This window comes from Macrobrachium rosenbergii, chromosome 7 (assembly GCF_040412425.1).
Source record: "Macrobrachium rosenbergii isolate ZJJX-2024 chromosome 7, ASM4041242v1, whole genome shotgun sequence".
NCBI lineage: Eukaryota > Metazoa > Arthropoda > Malacostraca > Decapoda > Palaemonidae > Macrobrachium > Macrobrachium rosenbergii.
Genome location: NC_089747.1, coordinates 34,980,091 through 35,004,368, shown reverse-complemented (window position 1 = coordinate 35,004,368; position 24,278 = coordinate 34,980,091). Strand labels below are relative to the sequence as shown.

The 24,278-nt window shown below is 44.8% G+C and overlaps 1 protein-coding gene across 6 annotated transcripts in view; it reads right to left on the bottom strand.

Moving 5' to 3' along the window:
* Positions 1–24,278, bottom strand: part of LOC136840297 (prion-like-(Q/N-rich) domain-bearing protein 25) — a 560,985-nt gene that overhangs the window by 497,710 nt on the left and 38,997 nt on the right. For all 6 annotated transcript variants that reach the window (XM_067106987.1, XM_067106985.1, XM_067106990.1 and 3 more), the window contains exon 3: positions 2,511–2,660. In XM_067106987.1, the coding sequence (XP_066963088.1) occupies positions 2,511–2,660 (150 nt within the window). The remainder of the gene's footprint in view (positions 1–2,510; positions 2,661–24,278) is intronic.

The window sequence follows — 24,278 nt, the reverse complement described above, 5'->3', positions numbered from 1 at the left end:
CACAGATCATACTGGGCATGAAAGCATATCATCTAGCTCCCTGCTACAAATTCTTAGTGAGAGGGGACCAAGAGATTCAAAAGTTTCTTGTCAGAAACTGATGTTCTGAGTTTCCACAAACTCATGAATGAGAACATAAGGAATTCCCAGCTCCAAGAGTAGGATAATATATAAAAGGCAATGCAACTCATCAATGCAACGATGAGACTTAGGCTAGCAGAAAAGTCTTGAGGGTGACATCATCTGAGGCCTCTGCCAAGGACTCTTTGGTAGCTGAGTTAGGCTGTGGAGAGTCGAAGCTAACAAGGTGGGCACAGCACACAACAATTCAAAGCTCATAAGAACACTTAAAACTACTGAGGAAAAGAGGTCCATACCCATCACTCAGAAGATCTGGCTCAAGACAGAGCAACAGGCTTCACCACAGGGACTGAGAGGAGCTTGTCTCAACAAAAGTGGACAAGTCTGCAATCTGCTATGGTGCAGCTCTAACCAGAGAGAGATCTCATTAATGACACTAATCAGAGAACATGGTCCACCCCCTGCTACATGGTCTCGAGGCTACCTTAACACGTGAGTAACAGAAGAGTTGGATAAAGGTAATCTCAGGCACCCTAACCAGAAAGGCTAGTAAATCTGGATATCTCTCAGCAGGGACCAACAAGGGGCTACAGGGTTACATGAGATGTGGATGACAAGCCTTGGTTGATCATATGGAATGGAGGACCTTTTCTTGTACCCATGTGGCAAACATGTAGATCACTAGAGTTCAACATAGCTTTAAAGAATTTTTCCAACATGAGAAAGTTAGGACCAATCCGTCCCAACTAATTACCCCTGGCAATTAAATAAGTCTGCCATGACATTCCTTATAGTGGGAAGTACTGGGCTGACAGCTCGACAGTATAGCAAACCACCCTCTTATGCATCTGCTTCAACAACACTACTGTTTGTTGTCACACCAGTACTACAGAGTGACCCATCATATGACCCTGGAACGCTTACTGAATCATGTCACATATCAATACTATGGAGTGATTCATCACACGATCCTGCAAGCATCCCAAGACCATGTGATGTGTCACTCCATAATGCTGATGTGTCCCAGAAATCCTGGAATGCTTACAGGGTTAGCACTGCTCACATTTCCAATATGCTGATGTGCAGATGACACATCCCTGTCCACACTCCCGTCGCAGACAGACCACACCCCTCCTTCAATGCCTCCAAGAAGAGAAACAACTCCAGTGGAGAAAGTTCAAGCAAACTCTTTCAAAGATGTTCCTGTCATCAAGCCACCAAACAAGGTCCTTCTTACTTCCCAGCTCCAGGGCACATGCTGGAGCTGACTGTCCCTGAAGCAAATGCAGTTGGAAGTGCCCGAGCAGAACAAGCTTCTCTGGAGGTGACAGGTGACTGGAGACTCCCTGCCAAAGCCAAGATGGTTGTTCCTGCTTCAACGGAACTGTGCTGACACCCCCTCCCCTTCTGATGAAAGAGTCTGATGGAAAGATGCCCACTGCTGACATATCCATCAGCATGCTCAAGTAGCAATGCTGCTGAGCATGAGTCCCAAATTCTCCTGGTTTATCATGATCTCCAAGTTCCAACATAATGCAAGGAGCTACTCTGTTCTGGAGCAACTGCACCTCTGAGGATGCCTGAGCACACCAACTGTCCAGGTAATGTTGCAAGCTTATAGCCAACATCAGGGTGAACATATTCATGAACATCTGGAGGGTTGACACTAATCTAAAGCACAAGGTTTTGAACAAGTAGACAGTGTCATTGCAGATAAAGCAAAAGTACTTCCTGGAAGACTGACAAATGGGTACCCAAAAACATATGTCCTTCAGATCCACCAACTGCATGAAGTCACCATCCCAAATGAAATTTAACACAACATTGTTTCCATCTTGGACCAAGTCAGTAAAAGAAATCCATTTAATGGAGAGATCACCAACCAGTCTCCAGCTACAAGTTAGGTTCTTCACCCAGAAGAGATGACTGTAAAGGCCCAGAGGGTGGTCATCATGAGAAACAGAAGGAAAATGATAGTTCTTTTGTTTTTTCACCTTATCCTGTCCAGGAGTCTTACTTTCCTCAGGAAGCATTAGTGAAGGAGTACAGCCTGAACTCGATGCCCCATGGGTATCAACAGTGTTGGCTTCCTTAGCAGATATAGCAGCTACAGGAGGATCACTTGGATTACCAAAGAAACATCTATTAGCATTCCATTGAAGCCATGTAGGTTGCCTTCACTCCAGAGTGTAACCCTTCATGAGAGAGAGAGAGAGAGAGAGAGAGAGAGAGAGAGAGAGAGAGAGAGAGAGAGAGAGAGAGAGAGAGAGAGAGAGTGTGTAACCAAGCTTCAATTATCAATTCCAGCTTGCGCTAAGGAACACTCCTACATATATGGTGATGATTTGTATTCCTGTAGAAACAAAAGATACTTTATACAGTTAATCGAATTAAATCTAACCACCCTTAAATAATGTATCAAACCATACCTGAACATATCGTTCCACTCTGGGTTGATATACTACTAAAAACTGGTATCATGTTGGCATTATCACTGCACGTGCACCTTCCAAAACGGCACTCTTTCAAGTCACCACACTGATCACTTGATGAGCAAATATCTCCAACCTCTAAAGAATCTGAAACAACAAAATTTAACTAAGAACTGAAATCAAAGCACAATTAAATCTTACTATTACAGTGCTAAACAACCAGCACGTAACGCCTTAAGAATGTAAATATTAAATTCCCACCTCCTTCATAGTTGTGCAAGTGGCCATTACACTAGTGTGTTTTTGTTAAAAAACAACATCTCATGTAACTATGTTTTCCAGAAATAAAGAATTCATCATATGAATCACACATTGGAAAGCTTTAAACGTACAGTACTCATACCTGCTAGCCTCCAAGCATATGAAAAACTGTCTCACTCTTTCCTCTCTTGCTATGTACAGTATTATTATTGTCTTGCTATATAAGATAAAGGTGATACCTCTTGATAAACTGTTATTTGAATTTACATAAAGAAGTTCTATTTATTCATCAATCATAAATAAGTTGTAGCTTCAATCGGCAATTATGTGAATGTCTACCTGTCGTTAAGTATCCTTACTCTCTTTCTCTCACACTGTGTATCATATCTTATTCTAAGTTTTCATAAGATTAACACAGTATCTCTAAATAAAATCTGACTTATATCATTCTGTTAATCAGTAAATTTAGTGCATTACACATTTACACATGACTTTAGCAAATGATACAGAATTGTCTGAGTTCAAGAAGCTTATGATGTTTTGAACCAAGTAAGGATTTTGTGAATTTCTGCCGAAACAGCAAATTTTAGAAGTACAGTAATCTCTCCATTATCCAGATCTTCGTTAACCGGAACTCAACATTATCCGAAAACCCCAGGCCAGGGGCCAAAGATATATAATATATGTAAATTCCAAAACATTTGAAAAACTGCTCTCTGAAGGTTAGCTAAGGAAAATGTTGGTAACATTGCTTACAACCATGAAGAGACTAAGAAAGGGTCTGGGGGGTTGCAGGAGGCCTGGAGAAGTTTCCAAGGTTGGGGGGGGGGTCAGATGGCTGGGCACCATTGGAGAGGAGGGGGGGAGCAGTAAGGCTGGTAGAGGAACTCACTCAGAGAAAGGGTTGTTTTGGATGGTAGGTGCAGGGAAGCAGTTTTCTTGGCTGGGAGGGTGTCTAACTTCACTTGAGCTTATTTTGTTTTAGTTATTTAAGTTTATGCTTTTTCCACATTAGATTAAAGGATATGTACAGTAATGTACAGTACTGTAAAAGAGCAAAAAAAAAAAAGGAAAGAAGATATATGGTAGAGAGAGAGAGAGAGAGAGAGAGAGAGAGAGAGAGAGAGAGAGAGAGAGAGAGAGAGAGAGAGAGAGAGAGAGCCACTCCTTTCCTGTCTCCTGCCAACTGGATACCTGGATGAAGTGCTACCTGTCCCAAAAGGAGCTAAGATTGCTATCCAACCCATGAACAGCCATCATCGGCCCAAGGAAAGTGTGTCCAAAGCCAATGGGCAATGTTCTGCATGTGATCAAACAAGACCACCTTTTCGCATGAAATACCTGATGAGCCGAAAGGTTCTTACTGTGTGCTAAGGATGGAGCAAGGCCCTACAGTATAAACTCTTGTCCAGGCTGCATGGTCACCCTTCACACTTGGTGATTCAAAATCCCATGAATCAACTCCTAGAGCCATGAAGAAATACTGTTCCTGAACACTCTTTCCTTGACTCTAAGAACTAACCAAAGACACATCAACATTCAAGACTGAAATGTCATGATCTCTTCAGATAGCACATAGCACCCAAGCAGACACAAGAGTATTCTGCACAATTCACTACTAAAAAATCCAGAAAGGAGGTGAGTGAAAAGAACTTGAATCTACATGACCAACAGTTGCAAGTCTCAATCACAGCTTGGGACAATTCCAAACAAAAAGATCTCCATCCTTCTGAGCATCAAACATACGAGAACCCAGATGATTTGCCTGTACCTAGGATGACATAAGGGCTAACAGCAACACAGTCTCTGGGTTCAGATCTAACCTGAGAACCTTCATAAAGACTCATACAAACTACAAATCAAGACTCCTAAGGGCAAGAGTCATGAGCCTCTGAGGTCTGAATCCCCAGAGATAAAAGATTGTTAATTCTGAGGAGTATAAAAGATCTCCTTGAAAAGGTAAGATCTACTCCTAGAATCAAACCTTGGTTTAAGACTGATCCATGCCATTAAAAGCTGGGGAAGACAGTAGCTTCTCATGGTGAAGGTACTGTAGTTGAGAAAACAATGCTACCTGCTGATGCGCAGCTCTAACCATAGAGTTACCTCATCTCTGGCAGCAATAACTGGGGACAAGCTCTGCCTGGTAGACAGCTGCTCAGGGAACAAAAATATCTTGAAACTCCTATGTAAAATGACAATAGAACCCTCTCATTGGGGGAAATGTTGGGTAACCTCCAGGAGTGAAGTGCTGGAACTCTCAATGTCCATAGATACTGTACCAAACTCTGACTGTTAACCAAGGAGGAATATTCTCTTGGGACCTAGGACAACTGAGCCTAGCAAGTTCAGATATGGATAAATGGGAACCACCACACTCCACCTGAGAAAATAAGTCAACCAGCTGTTGATTAACTACTGAAAGGTGGAATGACAAAAAAGACACAAAGTTCGAGGCTGCTCTCCAAAAGACTTCCTCCATGCCTACACCAATGCAAACGTGAAGAAAGAACTCCAGAGCTAACTGTTGTGCCACATGGCAGCACATTTAAGTTCAGAACCTGGAAATCTTGAATAACTCCCCTGTCATACAGGTGTCTAGGGACAAACATCCCTGTTACCTGTCTCTAATGGTAGAGCTGGTCAGCCAGTATAGTGGGAACATCTGAGAAGTATGTGGCTAGCAGCTCTAAACTGAGACTCACTGCTCTGAGCAGCATCCGGGTGTGCATCTCACCCATCATTGGATGCATCTGATAATGAAAGCACCCCAGAGGGAAAGTGCCTAGTGTGGTTCCTGTCATCCCGCTAGTCTCAATTTTCCTGACGACATAACTTCTTGAGACCCTAAGACTGGAGAGAGGGCAAACTTACCCTGGGAGCCTGCTTCTGAAAGGATGACAGGAGACCTAAATATTACCAAACAACCACTCCCTGAAATGATAGGATTTGCACACAACCTCAGAGCTTGCTGATGCAAGAATTATAAGGAAAGACTTTCACTGCTGCTGCAAACCATCGTACCCAATACTCACTCTCTGCTCAGGGAAAAAGGCTAAAAATTTTGTAGTTTATCTCCGTTAAACTCAAGAAAGGTCGTCTTAAGGCAATAGTAACGAGATCACCAAGACAAATCAATACCGGAATACACCAAAACAGTAAACCTCTTTATATGATTTTAGGGGAAGACGATCGAAACCCATGGACTAAAGACCTTCTTCCTGCTCCTCAAAAGTAAATCAGAGGTACAACCAAGAAGACCAAAGGATGTGTGTTTTCAAAAAATACCCAACCTTGAAGTCACCTGAAAAGAGCAGTCGCTTTCACTCAACTTCTAGCACAACAATCTTCAACATCACACATGCACACCCCTACTGAAGACGAGGTCTAATTGTGAACCAAGAACTTGGCAAGGAATGGAGTGGGAAAAAAAGAAAGAGGTGTCAGGAACCAAAAGTAGGGAAGTTGATACCATCCTGTAGGGCATCTACTCCTAATGTCACTGTGAAATGTCACAGACATGGAAAAATTACTCAAGAGGCAACCTCTTACAAATGGCAGCCAAAGGGAAAGAATGCCACCCTTGCATTCTTCTGCCCTCCTCTTTCTCTTACCACCTTTCTGAATACAGATGTGTGGCAAAGGTGGGATGAAATAGCAAATTTTTAAGTAGTATGTATATTTTATAACATACAAACCTGATGTTCTTTACATAGGATTTAGCTTGCAAATGCAAGCTGGGATGGCTGTTTAACTTTCAGACAAGGTCACTGACTATCAACAGGCAGGGAAAAGCCCCACCAACCCATTGTACTGCACTCCACTTTGCCTTTCGGCCCAGGTACAAGAATGAGGGGTGGCTGAGGTGGGACATGCATGTAAAGAGCTTCAGGTTTGTATATTTAAAAATAGAAATTACTTTAAAAGTTTGTTATTTGTTCCTACACAAATACAAACCTTCATTCTTTACATAGGAGACTTACCCATTGTGGGGAGAGTCTGGGCAATTCTCTGAACTGACTGGTTGGTTCTACCCACCTGGCAATACCTTCTGGTCTGGAAGAGCTGGGGAAGGAATCCTGCACCTCTAGCTTGTTGGACATATAGGATGTCATAGCTGCTAGACTTCTGGGCATAGAGCAATGAGCTTGCTTCATTACTCTGATGAAGGCTTAGACAAACCCAAAGGTGTCAAAGACAATAACACTAGATACAAGACCAATGGATTGTTCCTACACAATATACAAACCATTGGTCTTTACATAAGGAATATGCTTCAGTGCAGCTGGAAACGGCTGTTTAACTTTTAAACAAGGTGGTTAGGTAGTTAACTACAGTCTGACTGGTGGGAGTCCCGCCAACCCAGATGGTAAACAATCGCTCTGCTTTCGGCTGCTGTGCTATGAAGAGCTGTCTGTCTACCCTATGCCCTGCTTGCTGTTTTGCTTTGTTTTCTTCAATTATCCCGGTGGGATTGTTGTGTTTGTTTGTTGGTTATATCTTTTGAGATTGTTTGTGTATAAAGAATTATGCAAACAAACGAATCATTTAAGCCTGAGCGGAAGGGCAGTACCCAGCGTGTCTGCTCCAGTACTGCCTCTAAGACCTGCAATCGCTACCACCCGTCATTGGGTGTTGACCCTCATGTCCTCTGAGCTAGTTGTAGAGGGCATGACTGTAATGCTGAATCTACGTGTGACGAGTGCCTGTGCAATGAGTGAAGTTTTTGCAGAGGAGGAAATACAAGAAGAAGGCCTCCAAGGTGTCGTCCGGTAGTAACACGCCCCCGACAACACCACTGGTTGCCAATCCTTCTTGTTCCTTCCTTCCTCCTGTGGAACTTCCAAGCTTTGCTATCACTCCTATGGAAGCGATCTCCACTTTGCTGTCTTTGCTTGCTTCGTCAGGTGGAAGTCAGCATGGGAGAACTGGTGACCAAGACGACCTCTACTTGGCTGCTTCCATTCACTCGGGGGGGGGATCCTCTTCAGAGAGAAAGGAGCCAACCCTTACCCAACTTAGTGTTTCAGGAGTGGAGGAGAACAAAGAATTCCAGGAGACTTGGCACTCTCTGGGCCTCATAGGAGTTCCCTCATGCAGGGCTTGTTGAGCCATCTGAGGGCTTCTCGTCCTCCTGTGTTGCCCCCAGTGACTCACACAACCGTAACAATGACTACCTTGACTGTTACAATGTCTGCTACGGCTTCAGTGTCCACGAGTGTCACCACTCATGCCCCTCCATTGATGACCCCTGCCATGGTAGACAAAATGTCACCTCACTTCCCTGCTGTGGTCTGCCATGCAGTAGACCACCATGCTAGTGCTGCTGCTTCTGCTCTCCCCGCCTCCATCAGGGATCAGCTCCTCCAAGCTCTCCTGAAGATGATGTCTAAGAAGAAGTCGAAGAAGAGTTGAAGAAAATGTCATCTTTTTCGTCGTCTGCTACCTCCTGTAATTCTTCCTCCAATGCTCAAAGGCGGAGGAAGAAGAAAGTAGCTTTTCCTGCCCAGAAGAAGTCCCGCCATGGGTCTTCCGAAGGGCTGCCTTCCTCCACGGGGGAGACAGAGGGATCTCTCGCTGGCTCTCCCAGGTCTTCATACACTGGGGCCGTGCCACGGCTCTCACATACCCCGTGAATCGGGAGCATCGAGTGCCCAGGTCTCCTAGGGAACCCAAGTACCCGATAATAGTTCCGGGAAGTTAGCTTCCATGACTGGTACAGTGCCTACTTCTACTCGTGTCTCTTCAGACACTCGGGTAGAGGGAACACCCACTGATTGTCAAGGACATGATTCAGGAGCTCCGAGTGCTCGAGCCTCCAAGGAGGACCATGTCACCACAAGTACTCAGGGTTTAACTAAACCCTGAGTCACTGCTGCCAATACCTTGGAGTCAGCTTCAAGGATTGGTTCAGGCACTGCAAGAGAGAAGGGTGGTATGCATGCAGGTATTGCCTCACCTGCTGCCAGTGCTCGCCTGAGAGGCTTCAAGGAGGTCCCCCTAAGTCTTCTCGTCTGGAGGCCGTGGCCTCAAAGATGAATGGAGCACGTCGAGAGGACAGCCAGAGCACATGCCTGGGAGTGCTCAATCACTCTCCCCAGGTCAGCCCTTGTTCACGTTCATGTAATCAGGCCCGCTCACCTGGCGATGATAGCTTCCAAGCACGTTCGCTTGAGCCCGTTTACTCTCCTTGGGACAGCCTCCCCCCATGTTCACGTGGAGGGGTTGCTCTCCTAGACCTGTGTAGCCATCACCACCGCGAGCTGGCGATCGTGCACGGCCTTCCTCTCCTGCTGGGATAGTGAAGAGTGCTCGGTCCATCTCACCTGTCCCCTCAATCTCCTGGGGTTATACTGGGAGGAGTGAGCAGGACAGAAGGGTTGGCAATTGGGATGTCTCACCCAAACACAGCCCTACCATGAAGGCTTATGTCCTGGGTTCGGTCCTTGGATCAACCCAATCGTATGCCTTGTGTTAGCATGGTCCCATTCATACAGGATACATCTGTTGAGGTATCTCGACGATTGGCTAGTCCTAATTTGGAGGTTTTGAAGGATCTGATGAGGTCACTGATATCTTGGTTGGACAACAGATCCAGGCCCCTATGCTTAAACACTGAAGAAACCATAGATTTATACCCCTTGATAGTAGAAGGAGACAACTTCCTGTCAGTCTCAGGAAAAGTAAAAAATTGAGCTAATTGGCTTATAGAGATTTCAGAAGATATGTTATTATGGCATCACCATCCTCTGAAAACTGACCACTTGGACTAGTAGATCCTGCTAGAAGAAGATCTGCACCTAGCAACAACTTCTGCAGCTTGCCTCGAAAAGCCTTTCGCTCTTACGAGGCTACTGACAGTGTAAAACCTGTCACGGCCAGAGCAGACATTCCTTGATGGAACCTGAGGAAGTGGGGCTGTTTAAGCAGCAACTGTTTTTGTGGCAGGAGTCTTGGGAAGTCCACTATCAGTCACAGCAGATCCAGAAACCATTCCTGCTTGGGCCAGAAGAGAGTGGTCAGGGTCAAGGAGATGTTCTGGTGAGGGAGAATTTTTTTATCACTACTCTGATCAGCCCGAAAGGTGGAAAAGCATAAACATCCAGGCCCGTCCAGTCCAACAGCAGCATCTGTTGCCCATGCGAGAGGGTCCGGGGCTGGGGAGCAAAAGAGAGGTAGACGATGATTTCTTGATGTTGCGAAGAGGTCCACAGCTGGTTTGCCCCAAAGTTTCCAGAGATCATCGCATACAAGGGAGTCCAGGGTCCACTCCGTTGACAAAACCTGATTGCAACGACTCAATTCGTCTGTGAGGACATTCATTCTTCCCTGAACGAAGTGAGTGATGATCTTCACCTGGTACTGCTTCGCCCAGTGAAGGAGGTCTTTCACCGTCCCTTAGGAGAGTGAAGGGGTGGGTTCTCCCTTGTTTGTGGGCATAAGACAGTGCCATGGTGTTGTTCGCGTAAATCACTACTACTCTGCCAGAAACTTGAGGAGAGAAGGCCTGGAGACCCAGGTGAATGGCCTTTAGTTCCTTCACACTGATGTGGAGAGCTCTCTGATCTACTGACTACATCCCTGAGATCTTCCAACTCCCTAGAAGGGCTCCCCAAAATAGATCTGAAGTGTTGGAATAAAATTCTAGATCAGGGTGCAAAGGTAGAAGAGACTCCCCTTCTTGAAGTCTTTCTATGGACAACCACCATCAAAGGTCCACCTTGATCTCTGAGGAGATGGGGAAAATGAAGGAGTCCAGTTGGGTTTTCCTGTTCCAGCATGCTTTCAGATAAAACTGAAGAGGCCTCATGTGAAGCCTCCCCAATTTCACAAATGGTTCTACTGAGGCCAAGGTACGTCCCTAGCAGACTCATCCACTGAACTGCTGAGCAAGTCCTGAGGTCTAGGAACTTCCAGACAGTCTGGAGACAGGAGTTGATCCATTTGGGGAATAGAAATACCCGAAAAGTCTGAGAGTCTAGAATCATCCCTAAATAAGGAATCTTCTGGGTCAGAACTAATTGCAACTTCTGCAAGCTGACCAAAATACCCAACTCTGCATCAGACAAAGAGTCTTTTTAAGTACTCCATGCACTTCTCCTCCAAAGGAAAGCAGAGCAGCCAATCGTTGACATAGAGACAAATGTTGACGGTGAGAAGATGAAGCCATTTCCCAAGAGGGGCAATGATGCAAGTGAACACTTGTGGGGCTATGGACAGGCCGAAGCACAAGGCTCGAAACTGGAGAACTTTGCCATGAAACACACAACGCAGGAACTTTCTTGAATCTGTATGTATCGGGACATGGAAATAGGCATCCTGCATGTCCAGAGTGACCATCCAGTCGCCCTGATGGAGAGAGGACATGACAGCGTGGTTGGTTTCCATATGAAATTTGGTTTTCAGCACGAAACGATTCAGGGCACAGACATCCAGAACTGGTCTCCACCACCCCAGTAACTTGTGAACCACTAAGAGACAGTTATAGAACCCCTCCAAGTCAAGATTCAAAACCTCCTCTACTGCCCTTTTGTGAAGAAGAGACTCGACTTTTTGAGAAAGGGTGGGAAACTTCTCGAGTGAGCCAAATACGCAGTCAAGTTGACCGGCGACTTGGATAAGGGAGGCTTCTCTTGGAAAGGGATGGAACATCCTTCCCTCACCACTTGAACTACCCAAGGTTCTGCCCCTCTGCAGCTCCATTCCTCTCAAAAGAGGTGCAGCCTGGCTCCAACCAGGGCGTGAAGGACTGTGTTCTTATTTCTTAGTGGCTGGTTTAAATGACAACTTCTTGATCGATCTACACGGGGGGCACAGATTGGTCCGATGTCTAGGGGTCGAAGGAGAGGAGTGCTTCAAGCTGAGAGAGCACTTAGCAGACGGTGATGGGTGTTTACTCGAAGAATCAAGTAGCTTTGAGACCAAAATAAGGCGCTTGCAATCGAGCAAAGTTCCAGACTATCCCATGCAGGTTGATGACGAACAGAAGCAGAGGAGGAGGGGAGCTGTCTGCCACTTCAGAGTGCCTCTTCAATGGTCGAGAAACGAAAGATCGACGCAGCTGATGCCTTGGTCGAGCAAAGAGTCTTCCGAATCTGACAACAGACAAGAAGCACTGAACAAAACACCTTTCTGATGGCACTCTGTTACAGCCTGGGACCGTGCAACAGGCCTCCCTTGGACCTCCGGTATGTTTTCTCCCTGGTGCAAGGGAGCAGGACAGTGACCTTCGCCTAGGAGCACCAGTGGAACGGGCAGCCACCTCCTCAACACACAACACTGTCACTAGGCGCAACACTGACACTTGGACCACTGGAGGCCATTTTCAACACAAAATCCCTGAAAGAAGAACCTAACTCCATAACAGTATTGGCCAAAAATTCAAATTTCTTATTAAATTTTGCTTTGAGACTGGCAACAGTGTTGGGATTGGAAGCACAGGAACCTGGTAAAGGAGTCTGGGGTAAAGGTGTAGGAGGACTAAGAATGGGAGACATAGCATGAATCAAATGAGAAGCAACAGAGCTATCTTCTACTACATTAGGTAAAGAAGGAATCTCCTGACTAGTTCTACTTTCGGCTCTAAGGGCTCCACTGTGGAATAAGGACATAAATTTCGGTCTGGTAACACACGGTAAGATTTTTAGACTATCGTTAGACTGCGCTATGAGGCAAAGCTAGTTGTCGATGTGATTTTAACATTACGCTGCATATTTTTATTAATAGACAGACAAAGTTGTTCGTGGATAGATGCGTCGTTTGTTCTTAGATAAAATTAATGCATTGTGTATGAAATTAGTGTATTGATGTTAGGTACAAGGTATTACATTTACAGTTATGAATATGTGCCAACTGTTACAACTTGCTGTATTGCGATAGGTAACCGCTATACAATACATGGATTCTTATGTACAATATTAACTATTGCTGGCCAGGCTGGGAATGTTATTCTAGGGTGCAATCTTAGGACCAACCATTTTATCCAGTGTCGACTTTTCTTGTCTTCAGTCAGCAGGTACTTCTATCAGTATTATTCATTATTCATTAATTTAGTGAATTTATTTTACTAATTAGCATATTTAGTTACAATCAAAATTAGTTATTCTAAGTTGAATTGTAACATTCATAATTACATATCATTAGTCCTTACAACTGTAAATCCATGCTTAACATGCTGACAGATAATAACTTTGTGAATACAATAAGAAGCACTTATAATATAATTTCTATAATAACCATAGCTATGTGAGTGGTGACAGAATTGTTTATATTAAGTGTTGCAACATTAAATAATTTGCATTGTAAGTTACATTTTGAAAAATAAAATCCTAACGTTCATTAATGTAATATGCACTTTTAGCAGCAATAACAATAGTTTATCACACATATAACAAATTTTTATTACAAACAAGAACAATACACTATTATGTAGTAGGAGTTTCGTGAAGGTAAATCTGTCTTGGCTGATGCACATTTGATGTTACAAACATGGTTTTTAGCACTGCACGATCACTGGAATGAACACAATGAAATGGAGGTAAGTGTAAACAGGTTTTCAGGTGCAACTGTTCCTAGTTTTTTACATTTGTTCTAATGATGACAATTATTTCCCTACATATTCTTAAGAAGCTTTTTTATATAAGTGACTTACCAAGCAATTGCAGATATTCTATAAAAGAATATGTCTATTGTAACCATCCAACAAGGCCTGTAATTCCATATATAACTAAAAGATACAATTGACCCTAAACACACCTTTGAAATACCCTTAAGTTGAACTCATATTTCCAACAGTGAATAATACTCCTATTACTGTCACCTCCCATTGCTCTATTCTTAACACTGCTTTGTTAACACATGCAAATTTGGTTACTGTATGAATACACTCTACCTGTATGTAATCACCTATAAACTCACAAGAAGGTAATCACTGAAACAAAACTTCAAATAAATAAAAATGAGAAGGTGAAAAACCTAAGGAGGTAAAATCTCTCACTATGGCTACTCTTAAATGGACACAATTATTAAGCAAAATGTGTATCTAAGTGCAATGAAAAATATCTGTTGAGGTTTGCTTAATGAAAAAGTATGAACAATAACACCCTTCTATTTATAAGGAGTAGAATGCGTTGACAGACACGAAGAGGAGGCAACTTCAGCGTCATCAGGGAAACTTCAAGAATCTTACATAGTCAAGTCTGTCTAGGTGAAGGCCATGAAATCAGCAACAGTTCTAGGTTGAAGGTCATCCAACATTTTCGTTGATTTATTATTTTTGCATAGTTAGAAAACTCTCAGCAGACGTCTCACCACAGCAGTCCGACATCTTTCTCAGATGTCTCATCTTAAAGGGAAAATCTTCTATACAATGGTGCGTAGCTAACAGAATAAGCCATGGCTGGTTGTTGAAGAGATCGTTGAGGGGAAAAAAATTGTTTGAAGATGCTTATACTGGTGGTTTTCTTCTTTCTGTCTCTCACAGGTGTTACAGTCGACCACCGACTATTCATGGTTTATGATTTGTGGCTTCACCTACTCACGGATTTTTCTGTGGAACTTATCTCTAAATTATTCACAGAAAATTTTCATAGAGCAATATGTATTCACCAGTTACTGTATTTTCATGTTATTTTTGTGACTAAATACATTTTCTCCCCTCCTTATAGTGAACTCTCCCATAGGAGGGACCTCCTTATAGTGAACCCCCCCGGTGGCTAAAGCTCCTTAAACTGGTTTTCTCACCTTGTTATAGCACCTACAGCTACACCGCTCAGAAATGATATTGAAATGATATTAACCCTTTCATATCTGTATAGTTATCACATCACTGAGGGCACATGAGCCCCGATGTGTCTGGGAGCGCACTTTCCACAGTGCGAAAAATAATTATTTCGAAAATTCAGCAAAAATAGAAATTTTATGCCAACAACGTTCATTTTGCTGTCCTTTTTCTAAATGTTTATATTTTATGGTGGAATAGTCAGAATAAGAGTCCCAGCCCTCTAAATACAAAAAAATGTGAGTTATTTCACGAAAAAAAAAAAAATTTACTTATTTTCATATTTTCGTTAAGTAACCCAAAACTATGAATGTCAGGCGAATGAATTATTTTTATGAGAAAGCCAACAAAATTCTCTAAATATCGACATATAAAAGAATGGAAAACAAATAAGTCCAGCTGGTGAAAAAATTGATAGAAAAAAGGGTAAGAAACAGAGCGCTCTGCCCGGCGTATGGTGAGAATTATCGCTAGAAAAAAGATTTTTTTGAAGAGCCCTATCTCGGTTATTTTTCATAGAAATTACTTTGTAAATATACGAAAATTTAGAGGAAAAGTTGAAGAATAATGTGAGAGTCAAGAAAAATGGCTTTGGTAACAGCAACAGTTTCATTTTGACGTTATAAATTAATTGAAACGAAAAAAGTGTTACCGTTGTCAACATTATCGCTCAGAGCTCAAAAGCTATAAAAGTTAAGCTAATGGATTATTTTTCATGAGAAAGCCAAGAAAATTCTCTAAATATTGATATATAAAACAATGAAAAACGAATAAGTCCAGTTGGTGAAAAAATTTATAGAAAAGACGGTAAGAAACAGAGCGATTTGCCCGGCGTATGGTGAGAATTATCGCTAGAAAAAAGTTTTTTTTGAAGAGCCCTATCTCGGTTATTTTTCATAGAAATTACTTTGTAAATATACGAAAATGTAGAGGAAAAGTTGTAGAATAAAGTAAGAGTCAAGAAAAATGGCTTTGGTAAAGGCAACAGTTTCATTTTGACGTTATAAATTGATTGAAACGAAAAAAAATGTTACCGTTGTCAACATTATCGTTCGTAGCTCAAAGGCTATAACAGATAGGCGAATGGATTATTTTTTATGAGAAAGCCAACAAAATTCTCTAAATATTGATATATAAAACAATGAAAAACGAATAAGTCCAGTTGGTGAAAAATTTATAGAAAAGAGGGTAAGAAACAGAGCGATTTGCCCGGTGTATGGTGAGAATTATTGCTAGAAAAAAGGGATTTTGACAAAGGAAAAATCTATTTCTGAGGAAGGTCCCGTGTCACCCGGTGAAATTCCATTACAGCACGAATTTCTAGGTATAACCTTGCTAGATATACCAGAGAAAAAGAGCTTTCAGGAAAGCTGGGGTTACTACCCCCAGTCGAGCGTCTTCTAGGAAGACGTCGGTATAAGAGGGGGTGAGTGAATTACCACTACCACGGAAACCTACTCGAAAGATCTCTCCTATCAAAATCCCCGAACAGAGCGGTGAGCCGTTACAGCCCCACACCAAACACCCGCCAGGACGGCGACACCAGCGCCACCTACCTCATTCCATGCTAGCACTAACCCCAGACTTGGCATGTGCAAGAGGGGGAGAGTACTAGGTGATCCAGGGGAGGGTCACCGGGTGACACGGGACCTTCCTCAGAAATAGATTTTCCTTTGTCAAAATCCCTTTTCTGAGTCCAGTCCCGTGTCAGCCGGTGAAATCATGATAGAGAATCATGCCAAGGCTGCAACTACCAGGAAAAAGAAATGGGGGTAATCTGAAGAAAAGGCAAAAGTTTTACCAAAATAATTTTAATTAAGCAATCTCTTCCGTGTAGCAAGAATATTAAGACTAAGGCATACTAAATCTAAGGCACATCAAAAACTTAATACTATGAAACATGGGGAGGTCCCCGCACGACGGAGAAGAAGCCCCAAAAACCTTAAAATTACTTAAAGCAAGGTGAAACATGAAAAGCGCACAAAATAACTGCAAATATAACCTTAATACTATACACGTAAACTTAGGCTAAACACGTAAGAGACAAAAATCAATGAGCATTAACATATACATATATCTGGGGTACATGGAGCCAAATAAAAACTGTCCAGTACCCCATAAGAAAAACAATCATGGCATGTCAGATTACACTTTTTCCATCAACAGGTACAAGAAACATCAATATGAGGAGCCAGGCAGTGAGGTATAATCAACCAGGAGAATAAGCAGAGAAGTAAATGAGGCAGGCGGGCGGGGGAAAGGAAAGGACAAGGATATGATTAATTAAGGTGGGGAGATGACACTTCCCACAGCTATGGTAGAAAATTTCAGGGCTTGAGCGATTTTAAATAGTGGCGTTTAAACACTAGAGGTGATTTCCAACCCGTAAATTTAGATAACTCTGAAAAGTCCATATTATGAAAGTAATTAATGGAAGTAGCAACTGCTCGAATATCATGAACCTTGGGAACTGAATCTGGGTTGGCCTGTTTAATGAAATATAGAATTTGTTGTCTTATAGCATTTAGTGAAAGAGTACCACCTTTCTCCCTGATAAAAAGAGGACCCGACTTACTCTGTGGAGTTCTTAAAAGGTAAGATTTAAGTGTATAAACTGGACATAAAGACTGGTCTTGAGGAAGGGCACCACCTTCCAAGGAGACCACCTGTCCTGTGGGTCTTCGTTCTTAGCTAAAAATCTAGGGTCAGGGGAAAGGAGGACCTCTCCAGATGGGAGGAAGTTCACATAATTATCACCTCTAGTGAGAGCTGACAGCTCTGAGATTCTAGCACCTGAAGCCAAGCTAATCAAAAATAAAGTCTTCCTTAACAGATCCTGATAAGAGCAATGAAAGTTATCCATCTCTGATGCTAACTTGAGGACGTCATTGAGAAACCACGTAACAGACTGTGGGCGTGATACTGGTCTCAGACGAGCGCATGCTCTGGGGATAGATGAAAAGTAGGAATCTGTAAGGTCGATTTTAAAGCCGTAAAGAAATACTTTCTTTAATGCTGACTTGACTGTGGTAATAGTGGCCGGAGCAAGGCCTTTCTCAAACAATGATCTAAAGAAGGAAACTCCTAAATTAGCTGTCATGATTTTGGCTTCAGATGCTTTTAGGAAGGAGGCTAATTTTTTGACTGCTGAGTCATACTGTCTAATAGTAGAATCTCTTTTATCTGATTCTAAAAACAGAGTGTTGACAGGGTCAATGTTCGCTCCTTTTTGGGCTGCGAATTTTATAAAGTCCATAAAACTAGGGCATTCTGAATTCTTGAGGAAGCTGACACAGTCTTGGTTTGTACTGTCTGAGTCAGAATGGGCTTGGGAATCCGAAGACTCCGTAATCCCAGTTCCTGAAGAAGAGGGAACCAATTGCTCTTCGGCCAATAGGGGGCTACTAGGGCTAATTGACCTTTGAATGTCCTGAGTTTGTGTAAAACTTTCAGCAGTAAATTTATTGGGGGGAAAAGATAAATCTTCTCCCAATTGTTCCAATCTACTGTCATTGCGTCTATGGCGTACGCCTGAGGGTCCAGGTTGGGGGCCACATAACAGGGGAGCTTGAAGTTGCTCTCCGTTGCGAACAGATCCACTTGGAGGCCCGGAACCCGGCGGCAAATCCATTTGAAAGATTCCACGTCCAGGGACCACTCCGTCTCCAACGGAGTAGTCCTGGACAGGGAATCCGCCACCACGTTCCGTACCCCCGCTAGGTGGGTGGCTGACAGGTGCCAGCCGTGCTTGTTCGCCAGGGAGAAGATAGCAACCATTACTTGGTTTACTCGGCCTGATTTGGAGCCGCCCCTGTTGATGCAATGAACTACCACTGCGCTGTCCAATACCAACCTGATATGAATCCGGTTGGGGGGGCGGATTTTCTTCAGAGTTAGAAAGACCGCCATAGCTTCCAGGGTATTTATATGGAACTGCTGAAACATTGTGGACCACGTTCCTTGTACTTTTGTTTTGGTGAATATCCCCAGCCGCTTAGGGAAGCGTCTGTGTGAACAACTAGTGCCGGAGGGGAAATTGAAGCGGAACTGTATTGGACAGGCCTCTGACCGAGGTCCAAGGTCGCAATCTTGTCTTTAAGATTTGAGGAATAGAGGAGACCTTGTCTCTGAGCTTGACATTGGCTCGACTCCGCCACACTCTGTTTATGTCTTTTAATTTCGCTTTTAATAGCAGGTCTGTCACTGAGGCAAACTGAAGAGACCCAAGGACCCTTTCTTGGGACCGGCGGGATGCTGATGGATTTTTGAGGAATCTCCTGGTGAGAGATGCTATCTCTTTCCTCTTGGGAGGCGGAAGGGACAGCGTGTGAGATGACAGATCCCACTGGAGACCCAACCACTGAAACCGGGACTCCGGAGTCAGGCGGGACTTCTCTCTGTTCAGTTGAAAACCTAGCGACTCCAGGAAATTGATGACTATGGACGTAGCTTTCTGACACTCCGGAACTGTTGGTGCCCAAATTATCCAATCGTCCAAATATGCTGCTAGGGATATCCCTTGAGACCGGAGTTGCTGTACTACCGTGTCCGCCAGCTTTGTGAATATCCTGGGCGCAATGTTCAGACCGAAGGGCATGACCCTGAAGGAGTAGGCTTGATTCCCGAGTCTGAAACCGAGGAACTGAGAGAAGTTCCGCGCAACCGGGACGTGATAATAAGCGTCTGAAAGATCGATAGAGGTGGTGACGGCTCCACGCGGAAGTAGAGTCCGTACCTGAGCTACCGTAAGCATGCGAAATTTGTCGCATTTTATGTAGAGATTTAGACGCGACAGATCCAGGATCACTCTTTGCTGATCGGAGTCTTTTTGGGAACAGTGAATAACCTGCCTTGAAACTTTAGGTGCCTTACTTTCTTTATTGCTCGTTTGTTGAGCAATTCTGTCACATAATCCTTTAGGATTGATGTGGGTGGCTGGTAAAACCTGGTTAGAGGAGGAGGTTTTGATCCAGCTCCATCCTAGTCCTTTGGACACAATGCTGTGTGCCCAAGGGCTGAAGGTCCATTGGTCCCTGAACCAAAACAGGCGACCGCCTACCTGTGTTCTCTCAGTGGGAGGGAGCGGGTTTATTCCCCTACCACGTCCAGGTCTTCCCCTTGGGGTGGTGTTGGGCTTCCCTCTATGAGGGGCTTTTGCCTCTTCCTCCCCTTGCAACCCTATTAAGGCCGTGAAAGTAACCCACGGCCCTCATATGTGGGGTTGTATGCGGGTGAGGCCACATAGAGGGTGCAGCTGGTTGGACCAGCACATACTGTTGGGGGTGAGCCTTTGAAGTGGAAGGCTGTGCCACTGCCGAGACCGGGACGGCTTGGACTACCGCCTGATGGTGGGGCCTCTTATGCCTCCTGAAGCGTTTGCCTCCTCTCGATTGGGGGCCGGCCGATTCTGGGGTCTTGCGCTTATAAGCGAAATGCCCCAGCGAGAACGAAGACTCTGGTTGGCCCGTAGCCTCGGCCATAACGGATTCGTGACCTCCTCTTCAGGGAAGAGGTTAGGTCCCCAGATCGAGCTTTTCACGAGCTTGTTAGGCTCGTGGCGGATAGTCGCATCGGCAAAGATGAACTTCCTACATTCCAGTCTGGCCATGATAAACTCAAATAAGTCAGACTGGAAGCCTGCCAGCAAGGACTTAGCCAAAACTTGGAAAAAAGGCTCGTCCGAGCAGGAGACGGCAGTAGCTTCCGTAAGGCACACGGAGTTCAAGGACCGGGCTAACTTAACCCGAGCATCAAACTCCACTTTCAAAAGAGCTTCCGGCAGCTTGGGGAGCTGCTCACTGAATTGCGTGGAAGCGCAGAAGGGGTCCAGCTTCCGACCGTGAAAGTGGACGGGGCGTCCAACCAGAACTCATTACTTCCTGGGAATACCAGGAAGTAGGGTCTGTCTCCTTAGCTGTGGTAACGGATTACCATCGAAGCACGCTCGGGCCGTAGCCAGAGCGACTTTGTCCAAGCAAGGGGTGGGAAGGTTGTCTCCCAGGGCGAACATAGTAAAGTTGCCCTGAAAGGAGTCAACTTCAGATTTCTGCCTGCCACTCCGTCAGAGTGCGCAGGGAGAGCCGACTGAGCTTGGTCCCTAGGGACGATGACAGTCTCCCTAGGAACCTTGTCTGACCGAATCCAAGCTTCCTCCGTGCCTCACGAAGCCTGGGTAAGGGGGCAGAGATCGGGGAAGAACTCCAATTCCTCCAACCGCCTCGTGCCAAGACCATCAAGTGTCAGCTTGCCATCATGTTGGATGGCCCGGAGCTGAATCGCCAAGGGTTACCGACATCGAACGGCGGGAGGTCCGCAGTGTCGGGGATAACATACTGTGGTTCGGCTGGGGGTGGGTGAGCCATTCCCGCCAGTATGTTATCATGACTGGCCAACTTCTCGGAGATTTTGTTAAATCTCGAATCTAGGTCCTCCGTAAACGCTTTGTAGAGCTGATTGGCAAAGGCCTCTGCGTCGAAAGCAGGTTGGCGAGGAGGGCTTGGTTTTGCAGCCCTCTTACTCGCGCCTTTGCTGGAGGAACCAGACTTGCTCCCGGAGGCTACAGGTCCTGAAACCTTAGCCTTCGACGGGGGGAAGGGCGATGCCTTCTTGGAAGTCGAGGACTTGTAGCCCTTCGCCTTCCATGAAGTCTTCAACTTCAACTTGGGGATAGCAGACGGAGCTCTATCACCCAAGGAGGAAGACTTCACAAAACCTGCAAAAGAAGATATGGATGAAGCAGGGGAGTCAAATAAAGGGGGGCCCGCCCCAACAACCTCACTTACCTCACCACTTACCACCTGGTCCTGCTCTATGTTCATCGGTTCCAGGTTAAGATCCATGGCGGCTACATCCTCCGAGACCTCAGCGTAGAGGATATCCGCTTGAGGTGGCTGGGTCTCATCCCGGTTTGCTGGATGATAGGGGTGGCAAGATCTTCAGGCACTGCGGCCGCCACCCGTGCGCCGGGTAGAGCAAGTCCCTCAACCTGGCGTCGAGGACGTAGGGCTTCCCCGACGGAACGTTCCTGCCAAACCCAGCCACCCAGGCCCGGAGGGATTCCAAGGCAGACTTCTTGGAAGCTTCGTCCGCCTGTAAGAAAACCAACAATTAGCTAAGAACGAAAACCATTCCGGGAACCTCATAAACAATATACAATATACAATATGAGGAGCATAAAGCAGGAGTAATGTAAAGACTGTCACTTACCGACTCATCCTGGACAGTTGTGCAGAGAGCGAAGCAAACCTCACAACCATCAGGGTGCCAGACAACCAGGTCATCCAGTCGGACCGCACAACCAGCGTGGGTCCGGCAAACTACGTGACCGTAAGGTTGTTGGAGGGAGGCGGTGCACCCCGGCTCCTCACAGCGAACAGTCTGTAAGTAGAAAAGTACATGAACCTCCCACCCTAAGCAAACTAAAGCTGGCGAGGCCGGGAAACTCAACTACAACCGGAATACTCCGGCGGAGAAGAACTCCCTTATCATAAACTGGGCCAATAAGCTCTAAATTACACAGAGTGGAAGGTAAAGGTTTTCAGACCCGGAGTACTCCGGGAATGAAGGAAAGAGAGACCAGGAACTAACCATAAGGGCTGCCAGTAAAATAACGGCGGAGCCCCTGGTATAGGACCGGACTCACGATATAATATATAATGAATGAAGGAGAGTACTCCTGTAGATAAACAGACTTATCTAAAAAATAATAATAAAAAAATAACAATAATAACAAGTGATGGTAAGAACTCAAGAGGACCGGAGGGATCCGCCTCCTATATAAAATGAAAAACCTTCCACCCTTACTTCCCCGCCGGAGAAACAAGACGGGTAAAATGCTCTATGTTCATAACATAGGCTGAAGCAACATATATTACCCTATCAACGTAACCCGACGGGGAGACGAGAGGAATGGATAGTGACTTCGAACACGTTCGAGTAAACAAACCACCAACCCCAATACAGCGATGCTAGGGACAATATGGGAGGGAGCGAATCCCTCAACCAACAGGAGAAGTCCCTGAACTCGGAGAAAACGCCATCTAGCGTCACCCGCACGAGTAGAGCAAGGCTGGAGAGGGGAGGGGGGGGGAGGAGGAGTAGGCTACCAGGAAGGAACAGGAGACGGGAGAAACATGTCACCCGCTCAACTGCACCATACCTCCCAGACAATGAATCTTGGAAGGGTAATACGACTGGAAGCAACACAACCCGAAGCCCGACTCCTACCTAGGCGAAGCCTAATATGGACCTAACCTAATATAGGCTAGGAAAAGGAGGGTAAAAGGGAGGAGGAAGCAACAGGGAGAGAAATTTTGTGCCGAGAACCAACCGGGATCGAGAATGGCGGGCAAGGGGGCGACTAGCCTAGAGGAAACACATCCAAAGAACTCGATTCCCCAAATGGAGGAAGAGAACTAAGGGGCTCACTCTGCCCACCGAAAAACGATCCCGGAGGAAACAGCAACAAAACTCCCTCAACCTGAACTCCCCATCCAGGGCAAGGGGATGGAAGCAAACAAGCCTACTCCACAAAATAACCATCACTCATAAAAAACTAAAATGTGCTCAACAGAGAGCGTAGCCTACCACGGGAAGCGGTTAGATCTGAGGCTGCCGCCAGCACCGACAATAAACCACCCAATAAAATAATAAAAATAAAAAAAAATAAAACTAGAAAGCACCATCTTCAAGCAAAATTTAATTAGCCTAGTAAGACCAAAATAAACAGGAACCCAACCTGGGGGGTACCTAGACGGGCATCACTCCCACAAAGGCCGATGGGCCAAAATAAATGAACGTAAAATAAAAGGGGGAGCCACCGCAAGGAACCACCAGGAAGGGAACCAAGGGGGCAAAATCTATCTATAACGACGAGGAGACAACTCCAACTGAAAAGAACAGAAGGAGTCGCCTCGCGTCGACATGGCTGGCTGGGGACGCCGTGGCGACATAATAAGATCTCAATATTTATGAAAATACGAGACCAAAACAGCCAAAAAATAGAACAAAACCCCACAAGAAGATGGTACTTAACTTGAAATGGTAAAGCTGCTCGACGCCATCGTAGAAAGAGAAAAAATCCAAAATAATGGAACGAGCACACAAAAGAAACAGCGATTTCACGTGCTAGAAAATGGAATGAGGTAGGTGGCGCTGGTGTCGCCGTCCTGGCGGGTGTTTGGTGTGGGGGCTGTAACGGCTCACCGCTCTGTTCCGGGATTTTGATAGGGAGAGATCTTTCGAGTATATTTCCGTGGTAGTGGTAATTCACTCACCCTTCTTATACCGACGTCTTCCTAGAAGACGCTCGACTGGGGTAGTAACCCCAGCTTTCCTGAAAGCTCTTTTTCTCTGGTATATCTAGCAAGGTTATACCTAGAAATTCGTGCTGTAATGGAATTTCACCGGCTGACACGGGACTGGACTCAGAAAAGTTTTTTGAAGAGCCCTATTCGGTTATTTTTCAAGAAATTACTTTGTAAATATACGAAAATGTAGAGGAAAAGATGTATACAGTGAGAGTCAAGAAAAATGGCTTTGTAACGCAACAGTTTCATTTTGACGTTATAATTTGATTGAAACGAAAAAATGTTACCTTGTCAACATTATCGTTCAGCTCAAAGGCTATAACAGATAGGCGAATGAATTATTTTTTATGAGAAAGCCAACAAAATTCTCTAAATATTGATATATAAAACAATGAAAAACGAATAAGTCCAGTTGGT